This window comes from Pteropus alecto, unplaced genomic scaffold (assembly GCF_000325575.1).
Source record: "Pteropus alecto unplaced genomic scaffold, ASM32557v1 scaffold157, whole genome shotgun sequence".
Lineage (NCBI taxonomy): Eukaryota > Metazoa > Chordata > Mammalia > Chiroptera > Pteropodidae > Pteropus > Pteropus alecto.
This window is the reverse complement of record NW_006440626.1, coordinates 3,985,757-4,005,887: the sequence shown is the minus strand read 5'-3', so window position 1 is coordinate 4,005,887 and position 20,131 is coordinate 3,985,757. Positions and strand designations below refer to the sequence as shown.

The 20,131-nt window shown below is 54.0% G+C and overlaps 2 protein-coding genes across 4 annotated transcripts in view; one reads left to right on the top strand and one right to left on the bottom strand.

Moving 5' to 3' along the window:
- The window catches only part of SGSM3 (small G protein signaling modulator 3), a 33,553-nt gene extending 17,343 nt beyond the window's left edge, over positions 1-16,210 (top strand). Inside the window, exons 2-22 of one of the 3 annotated variants that reach the window (XM_006917393.3) lie at positions 6,393-6,505; positions 6,983-7,068; positions 7,532-7,598; positions 9,707-9,915; positions 10,000-10,107; positions 10,597-10,740; positions 10,996-11,191; positions 11,535-11,680; positions 11,975-12,199; positions 12,521-12,575; positions 12,788-12,915; positions 13,021-13,176; positions 13,392-13,446; positions 13,602-13,651; positions 13,831-13,983; positions 14,148-14,218; positions 14,325-14,373; positions 14,453-14,538; positions 15,274-15,396; positions 15,489-15,549; positions 15,766-16,210. In XM_006917393.3, coding sequence (XP_006917455.1) covers positions 6,499-6,505; positions 6,983-7,068; positions 7,532-7,598; positions 9,707-9,915; positions 10,000-10,107; positions 10,597-10,740; positions 10,996-11,191; positions 11,535-11,680; positions 11,975-12,199; positions 12,521-12,575; positions 12,788-12,915; positions 13,021-13,176; positions 13,392-13,446; positions 13,602-13,651; positions 13,831-13,983; positions 14,148-14,218; positions 14,325-14,373; positions 14,453-14,538; positions 15,274-15,396; positions 15,489-15,549; positions 15,766-15,846 — 2,256 coding nt within the window. In that variant the 5' untranslated portion in view covers positions 6,393-6,498 and the 3' untranslated portion in view covers positions 15,847-16,210. Of the gene's footprint in view, positions 1-6,392; positions 6,506-6,982; positions 7,069-7,531; positions 7,599-9,683; positions 9,916-9,999; positions 10,108-10,518; positions 10,741-10,995; positions 11,192-11,534; positions 11,681-11,974; positions 12,200-12,520; positions 12,576-12,787; positions 12,916-13,020; positions 13,177-13,391; positions 13,447-13,601; positions 13,652-13,830; positions 13,984-14,147; positions 14,219-14,324; positions 14,374-14,452; positions 14,539-15,273; positions 15,397-15,488; positions 15,550-15,765 lie in introns of those variants that run through there. The other 2 variants (XM_025050622.1, XM_025050623.1) reach the window with 2 other exon arrangements.
- Positions 16,211-17,087: 877 nt separating this feature from the next.
- MKL1 (megakaryoblastic leukemia (translocation) 1) overlaps positions 17,088-20,131 on the bottom strand; it is a 92,412-nt gene continuing 89,368 nt past the window's right edge. Inside the window, exon 13 of the mRNA XM_025050621.1 lies at positions 17,088-18,111. Coding sequence (XP_024906389.1) covers positions 17,597-18,111 — 515 coding nt within the window. The 3' untranslated portion in view covers positions 17,088-17,596. The remainder of the gene's footprint in view (positions 18,112-20,131) is intronic.

Below are 20,131 nucleotides of genomic sequence, written 5' to 3'. Positions count from 1 at the left end.
TTCAAAACTGCTTGTGGGGTCAGTGTGGTGGGGAGGTTGCTGTTTTCTAGATACCAAGAATATAGTAGAGTAAATAAAACTCCAATTAGTTATTACTGTGGCATGAAATGTGACTTTTATTTACTTCTTTTGTCATTTGCTGTTCATACATCTAATATATCTAACAAATGTTTACTGAGAAACTTCTGAGTGCCGAGGACGCAGAGAGACATGCAGTCTAATCTAGCAGAGTCAGTTGGCCAAAGTCAAAGGGATACAAATGTTATGAGGTAAGTTCTGTGATGAGCTTGTGCACAGGGCTTTGTAGGAGCAGAGAGAGAACCTCCGCTAAAGCAGAGAAGAGTCATGAACGTGTATTAGTTTTCTGTTGATGTGTAACAACCCACCCCAAAACTTAGTGGCTTCAAACAGCAGTAATCATTTATTATTTCTCATGGCTTCTGTGAATGGGGAATTCAGGAGCAGCCCAGGAGTTCCTGACTCGTGAGAAAGGAGAATCTTGCTCATGACATCACAGTCAGATGTTGGCTGGGGCTGCAGTCACCTGGGGGTTTGGGACTAGGACACCTACTTTCTCAGTGGCTCCCTCATGGGGCTGGCAAGGTGGTACCTCTCCAAGGGCTCCGGGGGTGTTCTCATGACAGAGCGGCTGACTTCCCCCAGAGCAAGTGATACAAGAGGCCGAGGTGGAAACTGCAATGCCGTTTATGGGCTGTCCTTGGAAGTTACACGTGGTCACTGCAGCCATATTCGGTTGTTCACAGGCCTAAGCTGGGCTCACTGTGGTTAGGGTTGACATAAAGAAGTGAACCCCAGGAGGTGGACCTGTGTGGGCTGTCTTTGAAGCTGGCCACCACAGAAGGCATCTTTCAGCGACACGGTGCCGTTTGAGTTGAGTCTTAAAGTATGAATAGGAGTCTGTCTGGCAGATGAGGAGAAGACCGTTAGAGACAAAAAAATGGAGACATTGGGCGGCTGATCACAAGTTGGCCACCAGGACTGTATTGTAAGGCAGATGTGGGGCTGGTGAGAGAGGAGTAGAACCAGGTCAGGTAGAACCTCGTATTGCTAGAGGATGTGGCCCTTATTCTGAGGGTAATGGCAAGCCACTGAAGGAGTAAAGCAGAAGATGTAGCTTTCAGATTTGCATCAGAGATAAATTGGCAGTAAGTAGCAGCTGGAAATAGGAGTCTGGAGCTTGGGAGAAAGGTGTCACCAGAGGAGGGAGTCGCCAGGTGGTTGTGGAAGCTGTGGCAGGGCAAGAGGTCGCCCAGGAATATCCCTGACAGAGAAGAGCACGGCAGAGGGCGGAGCCCCACTCCCGCGTTAGACATGTGCTGAGGAAGACCAGGAAGAATCCCGGTACTTCTGTACTCTGCATTCCGAAAGTACTCATGTGTCCTCCTTCACTTTCCAGTAAAATGTTCATATCCTGTTGAGCACTTATTGTCCGATTTAACTTTTTTTTTTTAGCATCTATAGTAGCCACATTATCATCTTGCTCCAGCCTTTCTCGGACTTTCCTGGCCTTGTGCTTCTCTCTCCCAGTTATAGTTATCGATAGCTTTCAGTGTCCTGTCATTTCCTTGCGGAGAAAAATAGTCTTCAGGACCTCAGAGGCCTCTTAGAATACAAATGTGTTTGCTTTTGCCACTTACAGCTTCTGTGTTCCCTGGCAAATGTGTGACCACCTATGCAGTGGTGGCAACCCTGCTGTATTGTCAGGAAAACCAAGAGACAGGACGGGTTAGTAGGTCAAGAGTGGACGGTGTATGTCAAGATCTGTATCACGAGCCTCCCAGCCCCATGAATTTGCAGTGACATCTGACGCGCTCTGCTTTGTGATCAAAACTTGCCTTTTAGGAACGTGGGATTGCAAACTCAGGAGACAACATTGAAGGCAGAGTAAAGCGACTGACACCTTCATGCGTGTACATTTAACTTTTAACACTTCCTTGTAGGGCACCTCAAAATTGCTTGCATCCATCCTGATTCTCAAGTTTCTGCCTCCCAGTACGCCTGTGACAACAGCAGGGCATCTGCGATGGTGACATGGCTAACTCCTCAGCAGCTTTTGCAGACTCCCAGATGGCTGCTTTCAGAGTAGTTTCCATAGTGACCAGAAGCAGGAAAAACCTGCCTGCCCAGCTTAGCACTGTCACATACGGCTCCTGTTGGGAACTGGGAGACTCAAGGGCAGCCTGTGGGAGATGTGGCATATGCATGTTATTGCAGAGACTCTTTAAAACATATCCAGGGTCTCATCTTTTCTCACTGGTCCCACTGTAGCAAAGCCAAGGTCATTCCTACCAGTGTCACCTCTGCCTCCTGCCTTGCGGTCTCCTCTGCATAACGGAGTTTTTAAACCCGAATCAGAGCCCTCCTGTAATGCGCCAGCTCACAGAGAGTGAGGTCCATAGTCTGTCCAGCACTGTAAGGCCCTCCGTGACCCCTGCCTTGACCCCTGCCGTGTCTCCCACCGTGTTTCTTCCCTCTCCTCTCTCCTCATTCCCAGCCCCCTGGCCGCCTTGCTGCCGCTTCAAACTGCCAAGTACGTTCTTGCCTTAAAGGCTTTGCACTTGGATCCCTTTCCCCTCCAATAGCCACGTGACTGGATCCCTCACTTCCTTTTGCTTTGGTCTTAGCTCAGATGTCACCTTAACTTCAAAGAACTCTTCCTGACCACTGCGTATACATACATTCCATCTCTCTGCTGCTCTCTCTGCCTTTCCCTTGCTTTATTTCCTCACCGTGCTGAAGTTGTCACCATCTGACGCAGTCATTTTCTCATTCATTGTCCGATTCTCTAATGTAACAGCCAGGACTTTTGTCCGCTGTTGAATCTCAGCCCTTAGGTTTGCGCCTGGCTCATGGCAGTGCTCAGTAACTGTGGAGTGAATGAGTGAGTGGGAAGCAAGCTAAGGTCAGGAAGGGGAGCTGCTCGGGGAGAATTGTCTTCCCAGCCCCCTCTCCGCAGTCCCGTTACCCCCACTGCAAGTAACACCCGCTTCCTTCACACTTTCTCTGTCCTTATGGAAGAAACCACCAAATCACTGCCTCTGGGGTGTCGAGTCTTTCTCATGATCTCAACTGGCATGTATTACATTGAATATGAGATTGTCATGTTTATAGGTTGTTGTAGATGAATATCAGCAATATTATATGGCTTTTAGCATACTCAGCGTAGAAGGCCCAGATACTAGCAATAACTTTCTAGAAATTATTAGGACTACTAATTGCCTGATGCTTACTGAGTACTTGCTGTGTGTCAGACAGTGTGGAAGGGCCTTATTTGCTTTCTCGCTTAATACTCCTAACCACTGTAAGATGGAGGTATTGTTATTCTATTTCATGGATGAGAAAACAGATTCAGAGAGGCAAGTGAACTTGCCCAAGCTAATAACAAGTGGAGCAGCAGAGCTGGCATTCGAATTCACACCTGTCTGCCTGGAGGTGTCCTCACTCCGCAGCACTGTCCGGCCCCCGCAGAAGGCGGTGCAGAGGTCAGCTCTGGAGCCGCTGTGGGTGGCATAACAGCCCTGGGTTATTTTCCCAGCTCTGGCTGGTGACATCATTTCACTGGGCAGGATGGGAGGCAGCATGGTGTGAGAGGGCACAGTTATTGGAGTCCATTTGGAAAACTGTGGGTCTCTTCTAGGCTTATTTTCTCGTGTATAAGGAATAGCAACGTGTACTTCAAAAGGTGTTTTGAAGATTGAATGATGATGTGATTTTTAAAACATTTAGCTCCATCCCTTTAATGTAAAAATATGTAATGCTCTTTCTAGCACAAAATTCTGATTTAAACCAGGCCCCACGCATCCGTTGTACTGAAGGAAGATATTCCATTTTTGTTACTAGCCCCACGCAGCACCGACAAGCCCAGGATGGCTGACCCCTTAGGGAAGCAGGCTCTGCCATCTGTTTCTCAGCAGGGCTTGTCTGGAAGCAGGAGGGGGTGGCTCGCCCAGCTGGCACCAAAGCCTCCGTGGTGGTCATTTAACCCAGACTTGTCATGGCCGGGATGTGTCTGGGGGCAGGAGTAGAGGTTGGTGACTCAGCCAAGCTGCCCTTAGGAGCTAAAAGATGACTTTTTTGTCCCCAGATTTGCAAGTATGTCTTTAAGAGAACTGGGATTTTTCATGTGCTCATTTTTCAGCACATGTTCGGGTTAAGGGCCCACAGGGTAATGTATTCTCAGAGCCCCCTTGAGTGGTTGTTCGATTTTCCTTTTTTTTCCCTTTCTCACTCACGTGACCCTTCTCATTTACCCAGAATTCCCAACACCAGAATTCTGTGGCAGAGAAGGCTAGGGGCTGCTGTCGGTTAGAGTAACAACTAGAACCTCCAAACGCCTGAAAAATGGTAAAAAGAGGTTTTTCTTTAGGTCTAGGTCTCAGTGAATATGATTTCAAAAAACTGGAAGACAGCTTGTCTTAAAGTGCTTCAACCTATTGTTACCTCACGTTTATTTCATGGAATCAAATCTTTTCATTCCATAGAAGTAAAAGACGTAATGTTCAGAAAACATTGGAAAAACTATCCCCCAAACTACACTTTTGTTGAAGCTCAAATGGATGATAATAGATTCTTTTTGCTTTTAACAGAAGCACGTTAGGAATAAGAAGTTAGAAAGTTGGGGGCGGCCCCTAGTCCTGACGCCCCAGTGGATGGCTCTTATTTTTTTTGAGGCATAATTCACATGCTATAAAATTCACTACTTTTAAGCTGTATATTTCAATAGTTCTAGTATTTCATACTTTTGTTTAACTGTCACCAGTGTCCAATTCCAGAACATTTTTCATCTCCCAAAGAACCCCGTACCCATCAGTAAGTAGTCAGTCTGCATTCCCAGCTCCCGCAACCCTTGGCAGTCACCAGTCTCCTTCCTCCCTCCTTGGATTTGCCTCTTCTGGACATTTCATTTCAATAGAATCACACGATACGCAGCTTCTTGTGACTGGCTTCTTTTGCTTAGCATGTTTTCAAGGTTCATCTGTGTTTTGGCATTATCCGTACTTCATTCCTTTTTATGGCTGAATAATAATGTGTGGATATTCCATCTATTTTATATATCCATTCATCAGTTGTTGGACATCTGGGTTGTTTGTACTTTTTGGCTGTTAGGAATAATGCTGCTGTGACCATCCATGCACGAGTTTTTGTGTGGACACGTACTTTCATTTCTCCTGGGTGAATAACTAGGATCGGAATCACTGGGTCATGTGGTAACTACATTTAACCTTTCGAGGAACTGCTAAACTGTTTTCCAAAGTGGCAGCCCCATTTTACAGCCCCACCAGGGTGGCAGAGGGGTCCATTTCTCCACATCTTCACAGCGCTTGTTTTTGGCTTTTTGCTTATAGCTGTCCCAGCGGGTGAGAAGAGGTACCTCGTTGTGGTTTTGATTCGCATTTCCCTGATGCCTAACGATGTCAGGCTTCCTTTGCCCGCACACTGGCCATTCACATCTCTTTTTTTAGAGAAATCTATATTCAGCTCTTTTGCCCATTTTTAAAACTGGACTATTAATCTTTTTATTGTCACGTCCTTATTTTTTAAGAGGACGAAAAAGAGAGGGAGGCAGACAGGGGTTTAAACAGCAACAGGAGAGATTTTAATTAGATTGCAGTTTCCTAGTTTCCTAGCTGTAAGGCTAGTGGAAAATGTGGTAGAGCAGACTGTTGGAGGAAATGGAATATGTCAGTGTTGGGGTGAGTGCAGGTGTTGACTCAGAAGCTTAGTTGTATACTATCTAGATCAGCGGTCCCCATTTTTGGCACCAAGGATGGTGCTCCTATGAGAATCTAATGCCTAATGATCCAAGGTGGAGCCGAGGCGGTGATGCTGGCGCTGGGGAGCGGCTGCAGATACAGATGAAGCTTCGCTCACTCGCCTGCGGCTCACCTCCTACTGTGCGACCCAGTTCCTAACCAGCCCTGGACCGGTACTGGTCCATGGCCCGGGGGTTGGGGACCCCTGATCTAAAGGATTCTTCAAAGTTCCTGGCTCAAGGAAACCTATTCACCAAGGTTTCGGTGGTTGCTGGGTTTTGTTTTTTGAAAGACATTTGCCTGAGCATAGGGCATGAAGAAGTCTGTACATGTGATTTTCTCCTTCCTTAATAACGCGGGGCCTGAGCAGATGCCCCACGTGGCTCACAGAGCTGTGGGGAACATCGGGCTTCTAGCTTCTTTAACGTGTACCCTCCCTCGGCTGAAATGTTCAGAGCAAGAGGCTTTTTCTTTTCAGTGTGACTTTTCCTTCCCTTGTCAGATGGTGGCCAGGGCTTCCTGTCCACTGGCTACCTCTGGGCTACCAAAGTTGTAGACCGGCCCCCCAGGAGGGATTGCTTTAGAACAACTGTCCCCTTTGCTTTCCTGCCAGCACAGATGTTTCTGGACCAGATGAAGCCTGAGGAGCCTCCCAGCTGTGAGATACTGGGATAGGACAACCTGAGTCTGGATCCACAGAAGACTCGCCTCGCCTCTCCGCACAATGTCAGGTGGGAGCAGGGACCTGGGCTTGGAGTGGGCTGAGGGACTGCGGAATGAAGGGAGGCCCTTCCCTTGGAGGACCTCCTGCTGGGAAAGAGGCGGGTGGGTCTGTTTCTCACATATCTTTGAGGCTCTCAGAAGCATCCAGGTAAGAGGCGGACTGGGCCTCCTGAAGGGCTGCAGTTCCCGATTCTCCGCAGTCCAGTTTTCCCGACTCTGTCCTCTTCCCTCCTTCCCGCCTGCAAATCCTCACTCTCACATGGTGGCGCAGAGATGAAGTCGGGCTTTGCTTGAAACATGCTGCTTTCGTTTTCTTCCTCCAGAAAGTGGCACATTCCTAGGTTTCTTCCCCTCCCCAGCCTGACGTCCCTTTACCGCTGGTGCTCCAGGCAGAGCAGGCCGTGTGCGGATTTCCTAACCCGAACTTTTCCCCTGAATGCTCTGCATTTTCTTCATCTCCTATTCCTGGTTTTCCTTGATTTTAGGAAGCCATGTACCCTCTGCTTGCGGTCCCTTCTCAGCCCTGACTCCAAGCATGTGGCCCCAGGAGATCCTGGCCAAGTACACACAGGTACAGCATTTACAGCCAGGCACCAGTGGCTGTGCTACCAAGCTGGGGCACCAGTGGGGACCTGCTTCCCAGGAGTGAGTGGCCACTGCAACATACTCCCCCAGGGTCAGGGGCCACCATCAGAGATGGCATCTTAGTTGCGTACCCTCTGTGAATCACCCGTTAGGTTAGAGGCTCTCAGTTTTATGGGGGCCCAGAAATGCATAAAACATGTTTCTTGCCTTGATCTTATTATCTTTGACCTCTAAGGAAGACAAAGAAAATGCTAGCTGGGAGGATTAGAGAAGGTAGTGGCCCTAGGTAGCTGAATGATGACCAGGGAGACTTCAAGCAGGGTGGCCTTTGATCTGAGTCCTGAAGGCTGGGTGGGACTTCAGCAGGCAGCATCATGGGTGGCATCTCCCATAACTGGCGGTCCGAGACTGGGTCCCGTGTGACTGAGTCTTCCTAATCCGGGTTCTAGAAGGAAGAGTCGGTGGAGCAACCAGAGTTCTACTATGACGAGTTTGGCTTCCGGGTGGACAAGGAAGGTACGGTTGAGTGCCTCGTGTAATCTTGCTGGTGACCTTGGGGGGACTCCTGCTGCATTGACCCTCATTATGCAGCCGTGGCCTATGGGCTCTGGGCGCTTCTGCATGAGGGTGGCGCTGTTCATAACGGTTGACCCTGAACAACGCGGGTTTGACTGCGGGTTCACATATTCAGACTCTCTTCATTTGACCGATGCCATTCAGTTGACCTGGGCAGTTAAAACCCAGGTCATGCAAGGGTCAGCTGGCCGTTGGCAGTCTGCGTGCGGCGAGCTGACTTAAGGCCCACGCGGAGGTTTGACTGCATGAGACAGCGCCCCGGCCCCCCGCACTGGTCAAGGGTCAACTGTAATGGAGACCTGTGATATTTCTTACATTAATTTTATGGATCTTCATATGATAATAAAAGCAATGTACATTGTAGAGAAGTTGGAAAATACAAATATAAACATTAAAACAAATTAACCTGTAATCCCACAACCTGAAGATAACCGCTGACATTTTAGTATTTTTTCTGGCTTTGCATGTGTATACATATACTTTTAGTAACATTATGTCGTATACACATTTTTATATTGTTCTTATATCTCAACATTATTGCTCGAGCATTTTTTCTGTCAGTTAAGATCTTTTTAAAAACATTTTTCAGTGTCTACATATATCCCATTATAATGGATTTATCATATTTTTATAACTATTCTTCTGGGAGGGGCCTCTAGGCCATTTCTGTTGTTTTCTACTATAAATGCACTCATTGGTTCCTGAGTGGGCTGTTGGGGAACCTACCTGCCAGACCCAGGATAGCCTGTCACCAGGATGTAACTGTAACTAGAAGATTTTAATTGGCTGAAACTAGTCACCTTCAGGTCACTCATATTTCTAGTTCCGACATAAGTTTTCCTTGTTCTCTAGTTTGCAGGCAGATGGTTGGAAGTCAAAAGCTGGGCCTGAGAGGAACATAGGGAACGTTATAGTTTGAAGGAAATGTTCTGTATCTTGATGGGGACAGTGTTTAGACATTTGTTTATTGACATTCACCAAAGTGTACACTTAAAATTTGTGCATCTTACTATACATAAATCTGCTAAGGGCGAAGGTTTAAAAAGCTGAGGCTGAGGGTGTGGCGTTAGGATAAGCGAGGACAAGGCTCGCTGTGGGGCTGACGCACACCGAGATGACCAGGTGGCCACGAGCGCCTCATCTGCATTGACTCGAGCATCTCAGGAGGCTGGCTGTGGGTTGTCCCCTCACCCCTGCTGCATCCCCAGTGCCTCGAAGAAAACCGAAGGTGGTCTTGGCCTCGTGGAGTTTCCCAGCAGTAAACATATGCCAGGGCAAGAAGAGCAAAGAAAAAATTGGGGACCCAGAGAAGAGGGGAGGTGGACTGTGTATAAGGCGGTGAAGGAAGCTTCTCTGAGGGGAGGCACTCGGACAAACTGGGAGGAAGGGAGGCAGTGAGCTAGCCGAGGAAGGGGAACAGCAAGCACAAAGGCCCTGGGGCAGAGTGGATTTGGTGGGGAATAGCTGGAGTGGTGGGGACGAGGGGATGGGACAGGAGGAGGCAGGCCACAGAACCTTCTACACGTCTGAGCGAGGCGGGTGGGCGGGTGGCACTAGAGGGCTCTGAGCAGAGTGCCATGATCTGACCTGTGGCTTGGAAGGGCACCCTGGAGCATTGCCTTTAGGGGTGGGGTGGAACCAGGGAGGCCAGCAAGGAGGCTGCGGCAGGAGTCCGGAAGAAAGGTGATGGCTTGGACCAGGGCAGCAGTGGGAGGTGGTAAGAGTGGTGAGATTCTGCCTCAGCTCTGCGGGTTGACCGCGGGGAGGAGCCGCAGGTAGTCCGAGGCTTAGGCCTGAGCATGTGGAGAGTGGAGGTGGGTTTGTGGATTGGCCGGGTGAGACCGTGGAAGGGCAGGTTTCAGGGAGAGAGTGAAGAGCTTGGGTTTGCTCATCCTAGTGCTGGAGCGTGGGGACTGTGGCTCTGATTTCAATAGCGGATCCGGACACCGGACCGAAGCCCAGGGCCCTCTGCTTTGGAGAACATGCAGTGAGGAGACATTTTCCTTCCTCCCCTCGCACTGCTGTGTCCCTGGGCGCTCCCCTGGCAGATGGTGCCGACCCCAGCCCCGGCAGGCTGCCGGCCGTGTCTCTGATGGAGGACCCTCCGCAGCGGCTGCGGTGGCAGGCCCACCTGGAGTTCACCCATAACCACGACGTGGGCGACCTCACCTGGGACAAGATTGCCGTCTCCCTGCCCCGCTCTGAGAAGCTCCGCTCCCTGGTGCTGGCTGGCATCCCACACAGCATGAGGCCACAGGTGAGCCGGGAGGGGGCGTCTGCAGAGGGTGACCCAGGGCTCAGTGTCCCACCACAGACTCAGTGCTCGCGGGCTCCCCCTCAGCTGTGGATGCGGCTCTCCGGGGCCCTGCAGAAGAAGAAGGGCTCCGAGCTGTCCTACCGGGAGGCCGTGAGGAACAGCTCTAACGACGAGACCATTGCTGCCAAACAGGTGAGGCCGGGGCTCGGCCTGGGGTCAACAGGAGCCCCCTCGGTGGTCTCTCCGTGGCCTGGGAGAACATGGCAGCCATGTGGCAGCCCTGGGCAGTGCTCTCACCCACAAACGTGCGCCTGGAGCAGTTGGCTCCATCCAGGGCCCTCTGTGGCAGCAGAGAGAATTGTCAAAAAGGCCACCTAACCAGTGCACGTTAAATGCAGATTTCAGGCCTTGTTCAGGAAATTCTCATTCCTAGTTGCAGCCCAAGGCCCAGGAATCTGTCGTTTACTTTTATAAGTTCCCTGGGTGAATGTGACGGAATCAGCTACACACTAGCTGGGTTCTGTTCCTGAAGGGAGGAGCACAAGGAATCCCCGGTCCCGGGAGAGAAGCCCACTGGGGTGTGCCCCATACGGGGTCTCCCAGGCTCCCTCCGGGTCTCTGTGCTGGCGTGTGGCCCGCGGCCACATCTCACAGCTCCTGTTGTGGGCGGGCCGCCGGCAGATCGAGAAGGACCTGCTCCGCACGATGCCCAGCAATGCCTGCTTCGCCAGCGTGGGCAGCGTCGGGGTACCGCGGCTGCGCAGGGTCCTCCGAGCGCTGGCCTGGCTCTACCCGGAGATCGGCTACTGCCAGGGCACAGGCATGGTGAGCACAGCCCGGGAAGGGCTGCAGGTGTCCCCAAGCATGTTCCTCTGGCCCCCAGGCGTGAATGAGCTCACCGTCCTAGGCAGTAGGACAGGAAGTAGGGGCGGAGATGGGAGTCCCCAAGGGGGCCAGGGCTGCCAAGTAGGGTGGTTGCAACCCTGAGGCGGGCATGCGGTCCACGAAGTGACCCATCAAGTGGGTCTCTGTTCACGTGGAGACCTGGGTCCCAGCCCCTGGTCTCCTTGCCCTGGCCAGGTGGCCGCCTGCCTCCTGCTGTTCCTGGAGGAAGAGGATGCCTTCTGGATGATGTGTGCCATCATCGAGGACCTGCTACCTGCCTCCTACTTCAGCACCACCCTGCTGGGCGTCCAGACAGACCAGCGAGTCCTGCGCCACCTCATCGTCCAGTACCTGCCTCGCTTGGACAAGCTGCTCCAGGAACATGATATTGGTGAGGGCCGCCCACCCTCTTCTCTGGGGTCAAGGGGTCCTGAGACTCTGACTCAGGTACTGCGGGTCCAAGGCCTCCTGACAGCCAGTGGAGGACCGGGCAGCTGGCCAGCTCGGAGGAGTGGAGAAAGGCTCCTCACACGGCCCAGCCGTGGGCACAGCTCACGCAGCCTCTGTCGCTCTTGTCTCTGATGTCCTGACACTTGTCCCCTCCATCCCCGTGGACTAGGGTGGGCCTATGGCTGCTTTCTGGGAGATACCTTCCACCTCCTGCCCAGCTCGTGCGCCTGGGGCGTGCCCCTGCTCAGGTTGTCACATGCCAGCTGTCCCTGGTCTGTCTACAGAGCTGTCTCTGATCACACTGCACTGGTTCCTCACGGCCTTCGCCAGCGTGGTGCACATCAAGCTGCTGCTGCGCCTCTGGGACCTGTTTTTCTACGAGGGCTCCCTGGTGCTCTTCCAGGCCACGCTGGGCATGCTGCGCCTCAAGGTGCCACTGTCCCCCGTCCCTGGGCCACACCGCCCAGCTTCCCCATGAAGACTAGGAGTCTTGTGTGCCAGATGCAGCAGTCCTGGTGCCCCTCCTCTTGGGGACTCGGGGTTCAGGCTTCAGCAGCATGTGGCCTGAGCACTGGTCCTTCCTGAAAGCCCCTCCACCCCTCCCCCGGCAGGGTAGACTCCCTTGAGCTCAGCTGATCATCCAGGGAAGTCACACATGCCTGGGATGGTGACGGGGCTCGGTGCCGGGCAGTGACTCCTGCCTCCTTCCCCTCGTGTGGCGCAGGAGGAGGAGCTGATTCAGTCAGAGAACTCGGCCTCTATCTTCAACACGCTGTCAGACATACCCTCGCAGATCGAAGACGCGGAGCTGCTGCTGGGGGAGGCCATGCGGCTGGCTGGCTCCCTCACTGACATGGCCGTGGAGACCCAGCGCCGCAAGCACCTGGCTTACCTCATCGCAGACCAGGGCCAGCTCCTGGGGACCAGCGCCACCACCAACCTCTCTCAGGTAGGCCTGTGAGAGAGGAGGCCCTGCCTCACCCACAGCGTGGGGGTCCCTTGAGGAAGCCCAGAGCAAGAGAGGCCCCTCTGGGCTCCGCCACTCCCCGCCAGCTTAGCACGCATGCCCGGCATGGCCCAGCAGCAGCAGACCACAGCTGTGGAGAGATGGGCAGCAATAAGCCCGGTTTGGGTGAAGGACAGACCCAGCATTGAACCGATAGTGCATCCCTGACCCTCAGAGCTGGCCTAAGAGGCTGCTGCCCATGAGGTGGCATAAATGAGGGGCCCTGGGTGCCCTCCTGCCACTGACCCGCCCTTGTGTCTACAGGTGGTTCGTCGCAGGACCCAGCGGAGGAAGTCTGGCCTCACCTCCTTGCTCTTTGGTGAGAACTGTGCTGCAGGCAGCTGTGCACTCGGGCGAACTCAGCGGCCCCCTTCCCCGCAGCCACATCTAAGCTCTGGGAGCCAGGCGTGGGGGTGGCGGTGCATACCAGGGGGTGTCCATTCTCACACCCCAGTGGACTCTAAGCTTCCCTGGAGTTGGGAAGGGGGCTTGGCAGGGACCACAGCTGCTGTAACTCTCTGGACCTCCCAGGGGTAGACGACCTGGAGGCACTCAAGGCCAAGAACATCAAGCAGACGGAACTGGTGGCTGACCTCCGGGAAGCCATCCTGCGCGTGGCACGCCATTTCCAGTGCACAGACCCCAAAAACTGTAGTGTGGTGAGTTGCAGCCTCCCAGCCCTACGCCCAGTGGCTTAACATGGGGGTCTCCTTCCCCATCCTGAGGCGCCTATTTCTTGGTGAGCTTTTCTGCCACCCTGGCAGGAGCTGACCCCAGACTACAGCATGGAGAGCCACCAGCGGGACCACGAGAACTACGTGGCCTGCTCACGTAGCCACAGGCGCCGGGCCAAGGCCCTGCTGGACTTTGAGCGGCACGATGACGATGAGCTGGGATTCCGCAAGAATGACATCATCACGGTGCGTGGGGCTCTGCGGCGGGTGGTTGCTGGGAGTGGATGCCAGTGGTCCTGCCACCTGCTGGCCCTGAGGCTGCAGCCAGGTCATCCAGCTCACTCGCGCCCTCCCCCTGCTGAGCGTTTCCCTCCTCGACCTGGCCAAGGATGAAACCAGATGATGCGCGATGCACTGGGCATGGCAACTGGGGCCCGGCTCTCTGCTCTTTTCCTCTGCAGATTGTTTCCCAGAAGGATGAGCACTGCTGGGTGGGGGAGCTGAATGGCCTGAGAGGTGAGGTCTTGGTCCCCATTTGGGGGCAGCGGGTTGGGCAGTGAAGCTGCATCCCCGACCCCGTCCCCGCCAGGAACAGGCCGAGCCTGTCCTCAGCCCCATGGGGGAAAGTGTGAGCACACCAGGCCCCTCACAGGACCCTGCTTCTCCCCTAGGCTGGTTTCCTGCCAAGTTTGTGGAAGTTCTAGATGAACGGAGCAAAGAGGTGAGAGGGGAAGCCAGGAAGGGTGCCCTGGAGCTGCCCCCACCTCAAGCCTGGTGAGGCCTGCACGCCCCCAGCCAGGGCCTGTGTTCTCAGTGGCTTGTGGCGGCGGCTCTGAGGCCAGGGAGAGGGCAGCTGCAGGCATGGGGCTGGGGCCTTTCAGACCCTGTCCCCGCCATCAGTACTCCATCGCCGGGGATGACGCTGTGACGGAGGCGGTCACGGACCTCGTGCGAGGGACCCTCTGCCCGGCCCTCAAGGCCCTGTTTGAACATGGACTGAAGAAGCCATCTCTGCTTGGGGGCGCCTGCCACCCCTGGCTGTTTATCGAGGAAGTAAGTCAGTGGCTGGACGCATGTCCTCCACTGTCCTTTTCCCCACGCTCCTGGGTTCTGTGGAGCTGGCAACAGGAGCTCCTGGGGTGGTGAAGTGCACTTAGACCCTGTGGCTTTGACCTGGGACCTATCCCATTGTCCCTGACACTCTCCCCATTCCCCAGGCAGCAGGCCGGGAGGTGGAGAGAGACTTTGACTCGGTGTATTCGCGCCTGGTGCTGTGTAAGACGTACAGGTAACCGGGCCTGTCCCCTGCCCTGGCAGCCTCGTCGGGGGCGAGGGAGCAGCCCAAGTCTGCACACCGGGCAGCACTGGCAGCTCTGGTCCCCCTCCTTCCCCAGGCTGGATGAAGATGGCAAAGTTCTGACCCCAGAGGAGCTGCTCTACAGGGTAGGCAGGGCCATAGGCAGGGCTGGCCTCCGTGGGCTGGCAGCTGGGGGGCACCTGAGTGACGGCTGTGTCTTCACAGGCTGTGCAGTCTGTGAATGTGACCCATGACGCTGCACACGCACAAATGGATGTCAAGCTCCGCTCCCTCATCTGTGTGGGGCTCAAGTGAGTGTACCTGCTGCGGGTGCCACAGTCCAGTCAGATGAGTGGCGGGCTGGGCCCTGCAGGGAGCGGGGGCATGTGAGCCGGGCCCCCCAGGAGGACAGGCAAATAAATGGAAGTTTGCAAGGGTGACTCTCAAAGGCCTTTCTCCGGCACAAGACCAGTCATTGCTTTGTGGCCAGGGAGGCACTTGGGGGTTTTGTGAAGCACAGACTTTAGCAAAGTGCCCAGTGAACGGGGCTCCCAGAAACGAGGCTGCTGCGGCAAATGAGGGTGGGGGCCTTGGGCATTTGTGAGTCTTGAGCCTGGGCCAGGGTCAATGAGATATTTCTGGATTTACCACCTGGTGGAGGGCGTGGCCTGTAGGCTGCTTTTACCTGGAGTGGGGTGGGAGGAGGGGTGGTTTACAGGACAGCTGTCCCCGAGACTAGCTCAGAACCTGGTGCACCTCATTCCTGGGTTGACCAGGGCAGAGGCCCCTGTGCCCGGCAGGAGGTGGTGGCTGTCTCAGATGTGGAGCGAGCTGTGACAGGACAGAGGGGAGTGGAGGCCATGGGCCCCTGAGTGTGTCTCCCAGGGAGGAGCAGCCAGAGCGAGGGGCTGAGAGTAAAGGAAGTGGGGTCACCTGAGGTGGCCTCAGAGTGGCGGGAAAGGGGCTGGTGGCCCAGCCCAGCACCGAAGGGCAGAAACTCCCAGTCCTCAGAGAACCCAGCAGACGAACCCCTCCCCCTGTCCCAGTGAGCAGGTGCTGCACCTGTGGCTGGAAGTGCTCTGCTCCAGCCTGCCGACCGTGGAGAAGTGGTACCAGCCCTGGTCCTTCCTGCGCAGCCCCGGCTGGGTCCAGATCAAGTGTGAGCTCCGGTGAGGGCCCCCTGCCCTGTGGCCCTGGGTCAGGGAGGGGTGGGCAGAGCCAACCTGAGGGCGACTGACAGCCTCCCCTCCTTCCCTTCCAGTGTCCTCTGCTGCTTCGCCTTCAGCCTCTCCCAGGACTGGGAACTTCCTGTGAAGAGAGAGGTGGGTGGATGGGTTTGGTCCTCGGTGGGGCGTGGCAGGCCTGGTCTCTGCAGGCGGATCAGTTCAAACACTTGTGGGTGGCTGAGGCAGGGCCCCAGGGGAACCCTGGGTGCTGGCGTCATGGGTAAGGACCACTCTGGCCCCTGCCACCTTGGGCTTCCTTGCTGTGTGCCCCAGCTGTGCATTCCATGACGGTGAGGGGCTGTTTGTGTGCAGGAAGAGAAGAAGCCCCTGAAGGAGGGCGTCCAGGACATGCTGGTGAAGCATCACCTTTTCAGCTGGGACATAGATGGCTGAAGCTCGTCCTCCAGTGGCCCGGTCATGCCAGGCTTCCCCGACCCATTGGCTACTAGAGCAGCTCCTTCCTCAAGAACAGCGCTGGCCCGGGCCCAACCCAAGCTTCAGGGTCAAGGAAAGGAGACACTCTGGCCAGGCATCATGGTAGGGAGATAGAAGACGCCACCCTGGGCACCCCAGAGCGTCTCTGGAGGGCAGTGGGTGGCAGGAGCAGAAGATTGGGGCCCAGGCCCCAAGCTCACCGTTTGTACTGACCAAAACCTTGCGAAGAGGTGCAGAGCCACCTCTGTCAGTCTTTCCTCAGGAAGGGCTCGGGGGTGGTAAAGGCTCCTTGGTTTGTAAATAAACTGGCTTTAAGAAAGCACTTTGTCTTTGGTCCAGTCAGGGCTCCAGAGCTGTAGGTCCTTTCTGGAATGGTCTAGCACAGCCAGCCAGGAAGAAGGAGTAACAAGCCGGTATTTTTGTTTTTATTTTAAAAAGTTCACAATGCTTTCCCTCACCTGTCCCAGCACTGGTTTTGGTGACACCATCCCCAACCCTCTACGAATGACAGTGACATGCCCCAGAGCAGGAGGAAGCCAAAACTTGAGGGCCACCTCTGGACCCACCACAGGGCTAAAGCCCCTCCTGTCCCAGGGCGGCTGCAGTGAGGCAGCAGGATGGAATGTGGGCGGCGGCCAGGAAGCACCTCTGCCCTCGTGGCACTGATAAGGAACAGGAAGAAGGACAGGTGGGGTACAGGCTGTGATGGGGTGGCTGCATGTCAAACACACGTGATGGGTGGGGCTGAGGGCCCCAGGAGCAGTGGTCTCCAGGCCCTTCTGTATGTGCACAGTAGGATGGGAGGGAGCTGCATCCACCTCCCACCCCCCCCCAAAAAAAATGTGTATATATATGTATGGCGATATATAATATAGAGGTATATATATATACACCTGTACAGAAAATGTCTGCCACCAACCACTAACTGGTTATACTACACCAACACTAATATGACAGGGAGCCTCCCAACCCCCTCCCAAGAAGCCTGGGACTCTGTTGGCATAACGAGGAATGGGGAGGTAGAGGCCCGGCTTATTTCTTCCTTCACAGGGAAGAGAGATTCATGCCTCACCTGCCTGCATAAAATGCAGACAGGGCACCTCCAACCTCACAAAAGGTCAAAGAGGCACCCCGACCTGTCCAGGTCTCCAAAACCTCAGGGTGGGACCCAGAGCTGCTGCTTGGCAGCCTCTCTCCTCCCCCCCCCAAAAAAAATGTGTATATATATGTATGGCGATATATAATATAGAGGTATATATATATACACCTGTACAGAAAATGTCTGCCACCAACCACTAACTGGTTATACTACACCAACACTAATATGACAGGGAGCCTCCCAACCCCCTCCCAAGAAGCCTGGGACTCTGTTGGCATAACGAGGAATGGGGAGGTAGAGGCCCGGCTTATTTCTTCCTTCACAGGGAAGAGAGATTCATGCCTCACCTGCCTGCATAAAATGCAGACAGGGCACCTCCAACCTCACAAAAGGTCAAAGAGGCACCCCGACCTGTCCAGGTCTCCAAAACCTCAGGGTGGGACCCAGAGCTGCTGCTTGGCAGCCTCTCTCCTTGGTGGTGAGCCAGGGAGGGAAAACTGGGCCCATGATTGTCAGCACTCAGCGATCAGGCAGGAGAGCGCTGAGCTCCCTAGAGTTCCCGAGGCTTTCCAACTTCCAGCCCCGCCAGTCCCCCAGCAGACCTGAGAGCTACAAGCAGGAATCCCAGTGCAGCTGCAAGTCATGGCCATCGAGGAAGTCTGTGGAGAAGAGGCTGGGGGCCGAGGTGCTGAGTGGGGCCAGGCTGAGCACAGGGCCGCCTGATGACAGCTCCAGCCAGTCCATGCTGTCCAGGTGGCCTTCAGCCAGGTCCAGGCCCATGCTGCCGGGCTCAGGGGCAAAGTGCAATTCCGAGGTGTCCATGGGTGAAGGGGGGTGGTCCAGGATGGCAGAGCTGCTTAGCATCTGGCTGTGGAGGTCGTCAATGAGGGAGAGGGGCTCTGGCCCCTCATGTCCACCAGTCAGCAGGGGCAGCCCCGTGCTGCTCTCCAGGAAGTCCTCCAGGCGCCCAGGTAAGGTGGGTGAGCCCGATGGAGGCGGGGCAGCCTGAGCGAGCTCAGCAGAGGGTGGGGACTGGGAGGAGAGGGGTGATCCGCAGGCTGCTGTCGAGGGGGACTTCTGTTTCCCTGGCAGGGATGGTGGCTCCTTAAAATCTGCTGAAATTTCTGCCAATCAAGAAAGTGAATGATGTCAGAAACCTGAATAGGACCTGAAGTTGGACCCCACTGTGTATAAAAAAGTAACCCAAAATGGGTCAAAAGGCCTACATTTAGGAGCTAAAACTACAAAACTCTTAGAAGGAAACACAGTGGGACATCTCCATGGATCTGGTCATTTCTTGGTTATGACACCAAAGCACAGGCAACGAAAGAAAAAATACCTAATCAGATACATAAAAATTTAAAACTTTTGAGCAACAAAGAACACTATCCAGAGAGTGGGAGAAACAATCCATGGAGTGGGAGAAAATATTTGCAAATCATATGTGACAAATGATTCATACTCAGAATAAAGAACTACAACTCAACAACAAAACCCAACTGAAAAATAGGCAAAGGACTCAGAGACATTTCTCCTGGTGACAAGATACACAGATGACCTATAGAAACACATAAAAGAAACACGACATCATTAGTCACCACAGAAATGCAAATCAAACCACAATGACATACCACTTCATACCCACTAGGATAGCTATTAAAAAAAACACGAAAATAAGTGTTGGTGATGATACTGAGAAAGTGGAACCCTTGTGCACTGCTGCTATGAATGAAGTCGGTGTAGCTGCTGCGGACGCTGGCGGTCCTTCAAAAAGTTAAATGCTGAATTAGCAACAATCTCACTTCTGGGTATAGACCCAAAAGAACTGACAGCAGGGACTCACACAGATTCCCGCACACCCATGTTTGCAGCAGCTTTAAAACAGCCAAGAGGTGGAAACAACCCAAGGGCCCATCAGTGGATGAATGGATCAACACGATGTGGTACGTCCACACAATGAACGATTCGGCCACATCTCTGCCACTGTGCTAACTGAAATAAGCCAGAAATGAAAGGGCAAATACTGTCTGATTCCACTTACATGGGGTCCTAAGAGTAGTCAAAATTATGGAGACAGAAAGAAGAGGCTACCAGGGACTGGGAGGAAGGACTGGGAAGTTACCGTGTTAACGGGTAAACGAGAGTCAGTACAGGATGATGAAGTTCTAGAAAAACAGGGTGGTGATGGCTGCACAGCACTGAAAGTACTTAATGCCTCTGAGTTGTACATTTTAAAATGGCTAGAATGGCAAATCTTATATGTAATTTAAAAAAGTTACACAGAAACCAGGCTTGTTCCCCGACCCTCTAGTCCTGTCCTCTCTCCTATTTTCCTCCCGTTCCAGCTGGACACGGTCTCACCAAACAACCAGATCCCTCAGAGGTGGCCTGTCAACCTACCCAGCTGCCACCACTGAGGCTGCTGCTGCTGGCCCCGCCGATTCAGATGCCCTCTGCTCCTAGCATCCTTGCCACTTCCTCCCTGGCCACTTCTCAGTGTCTGACCCCTTTGGGTGCAGGCAGCACCCTCAGCGCCCTCTCTCTGCCATCTGGTCAGCGCTAGCACTCGGGCTGCTCCCTCTCCACCTGTACAGTCTGTTTCGCGCGGCCTCATCTCTCCCACTCTCGGTTCCTGTCTGGACATCGGGAACCCTGGAAGCTCACAGCCAGGCCTCTCCTGAGCCCTGGACCAGCCTCTCGGCCCCAGAGCACCTCCCAGCCCAGCAGCCTCCATGCCACCTGCCCTTGTTAGAAATGCACCCCAGGTCCCACTGCAGACTCCAGCATCTGCTTCTAACATCAGAATCTGACCTCGAGAGTAGTGTCAGCTATCGAGCTTTCTGAGAAAATTCACCATTTTACAGTGTACAGTTCCACGGCTGAGCTCTCGCTTTACCTGTATCATCTTGCTTAAGCCGCTCCCTGCTGACATAATGAAAGCAAAGAGAACTTTCGCACACTCTGTCTTCTTGCCCACTGCCGCCACTGAAATCCTCGTGCTGCCACCTGTAGCCAACCCCTCCCCTACTGCCCTCTGCCATCCCGACACTCGGGGATTCCCGACACACACTGCCCGTTTGCTCCCCTCTGCAGAGACCTCTCCAGACCGGCTGTCTCCCACACCCTCAGCCCCTCTTCATCCTG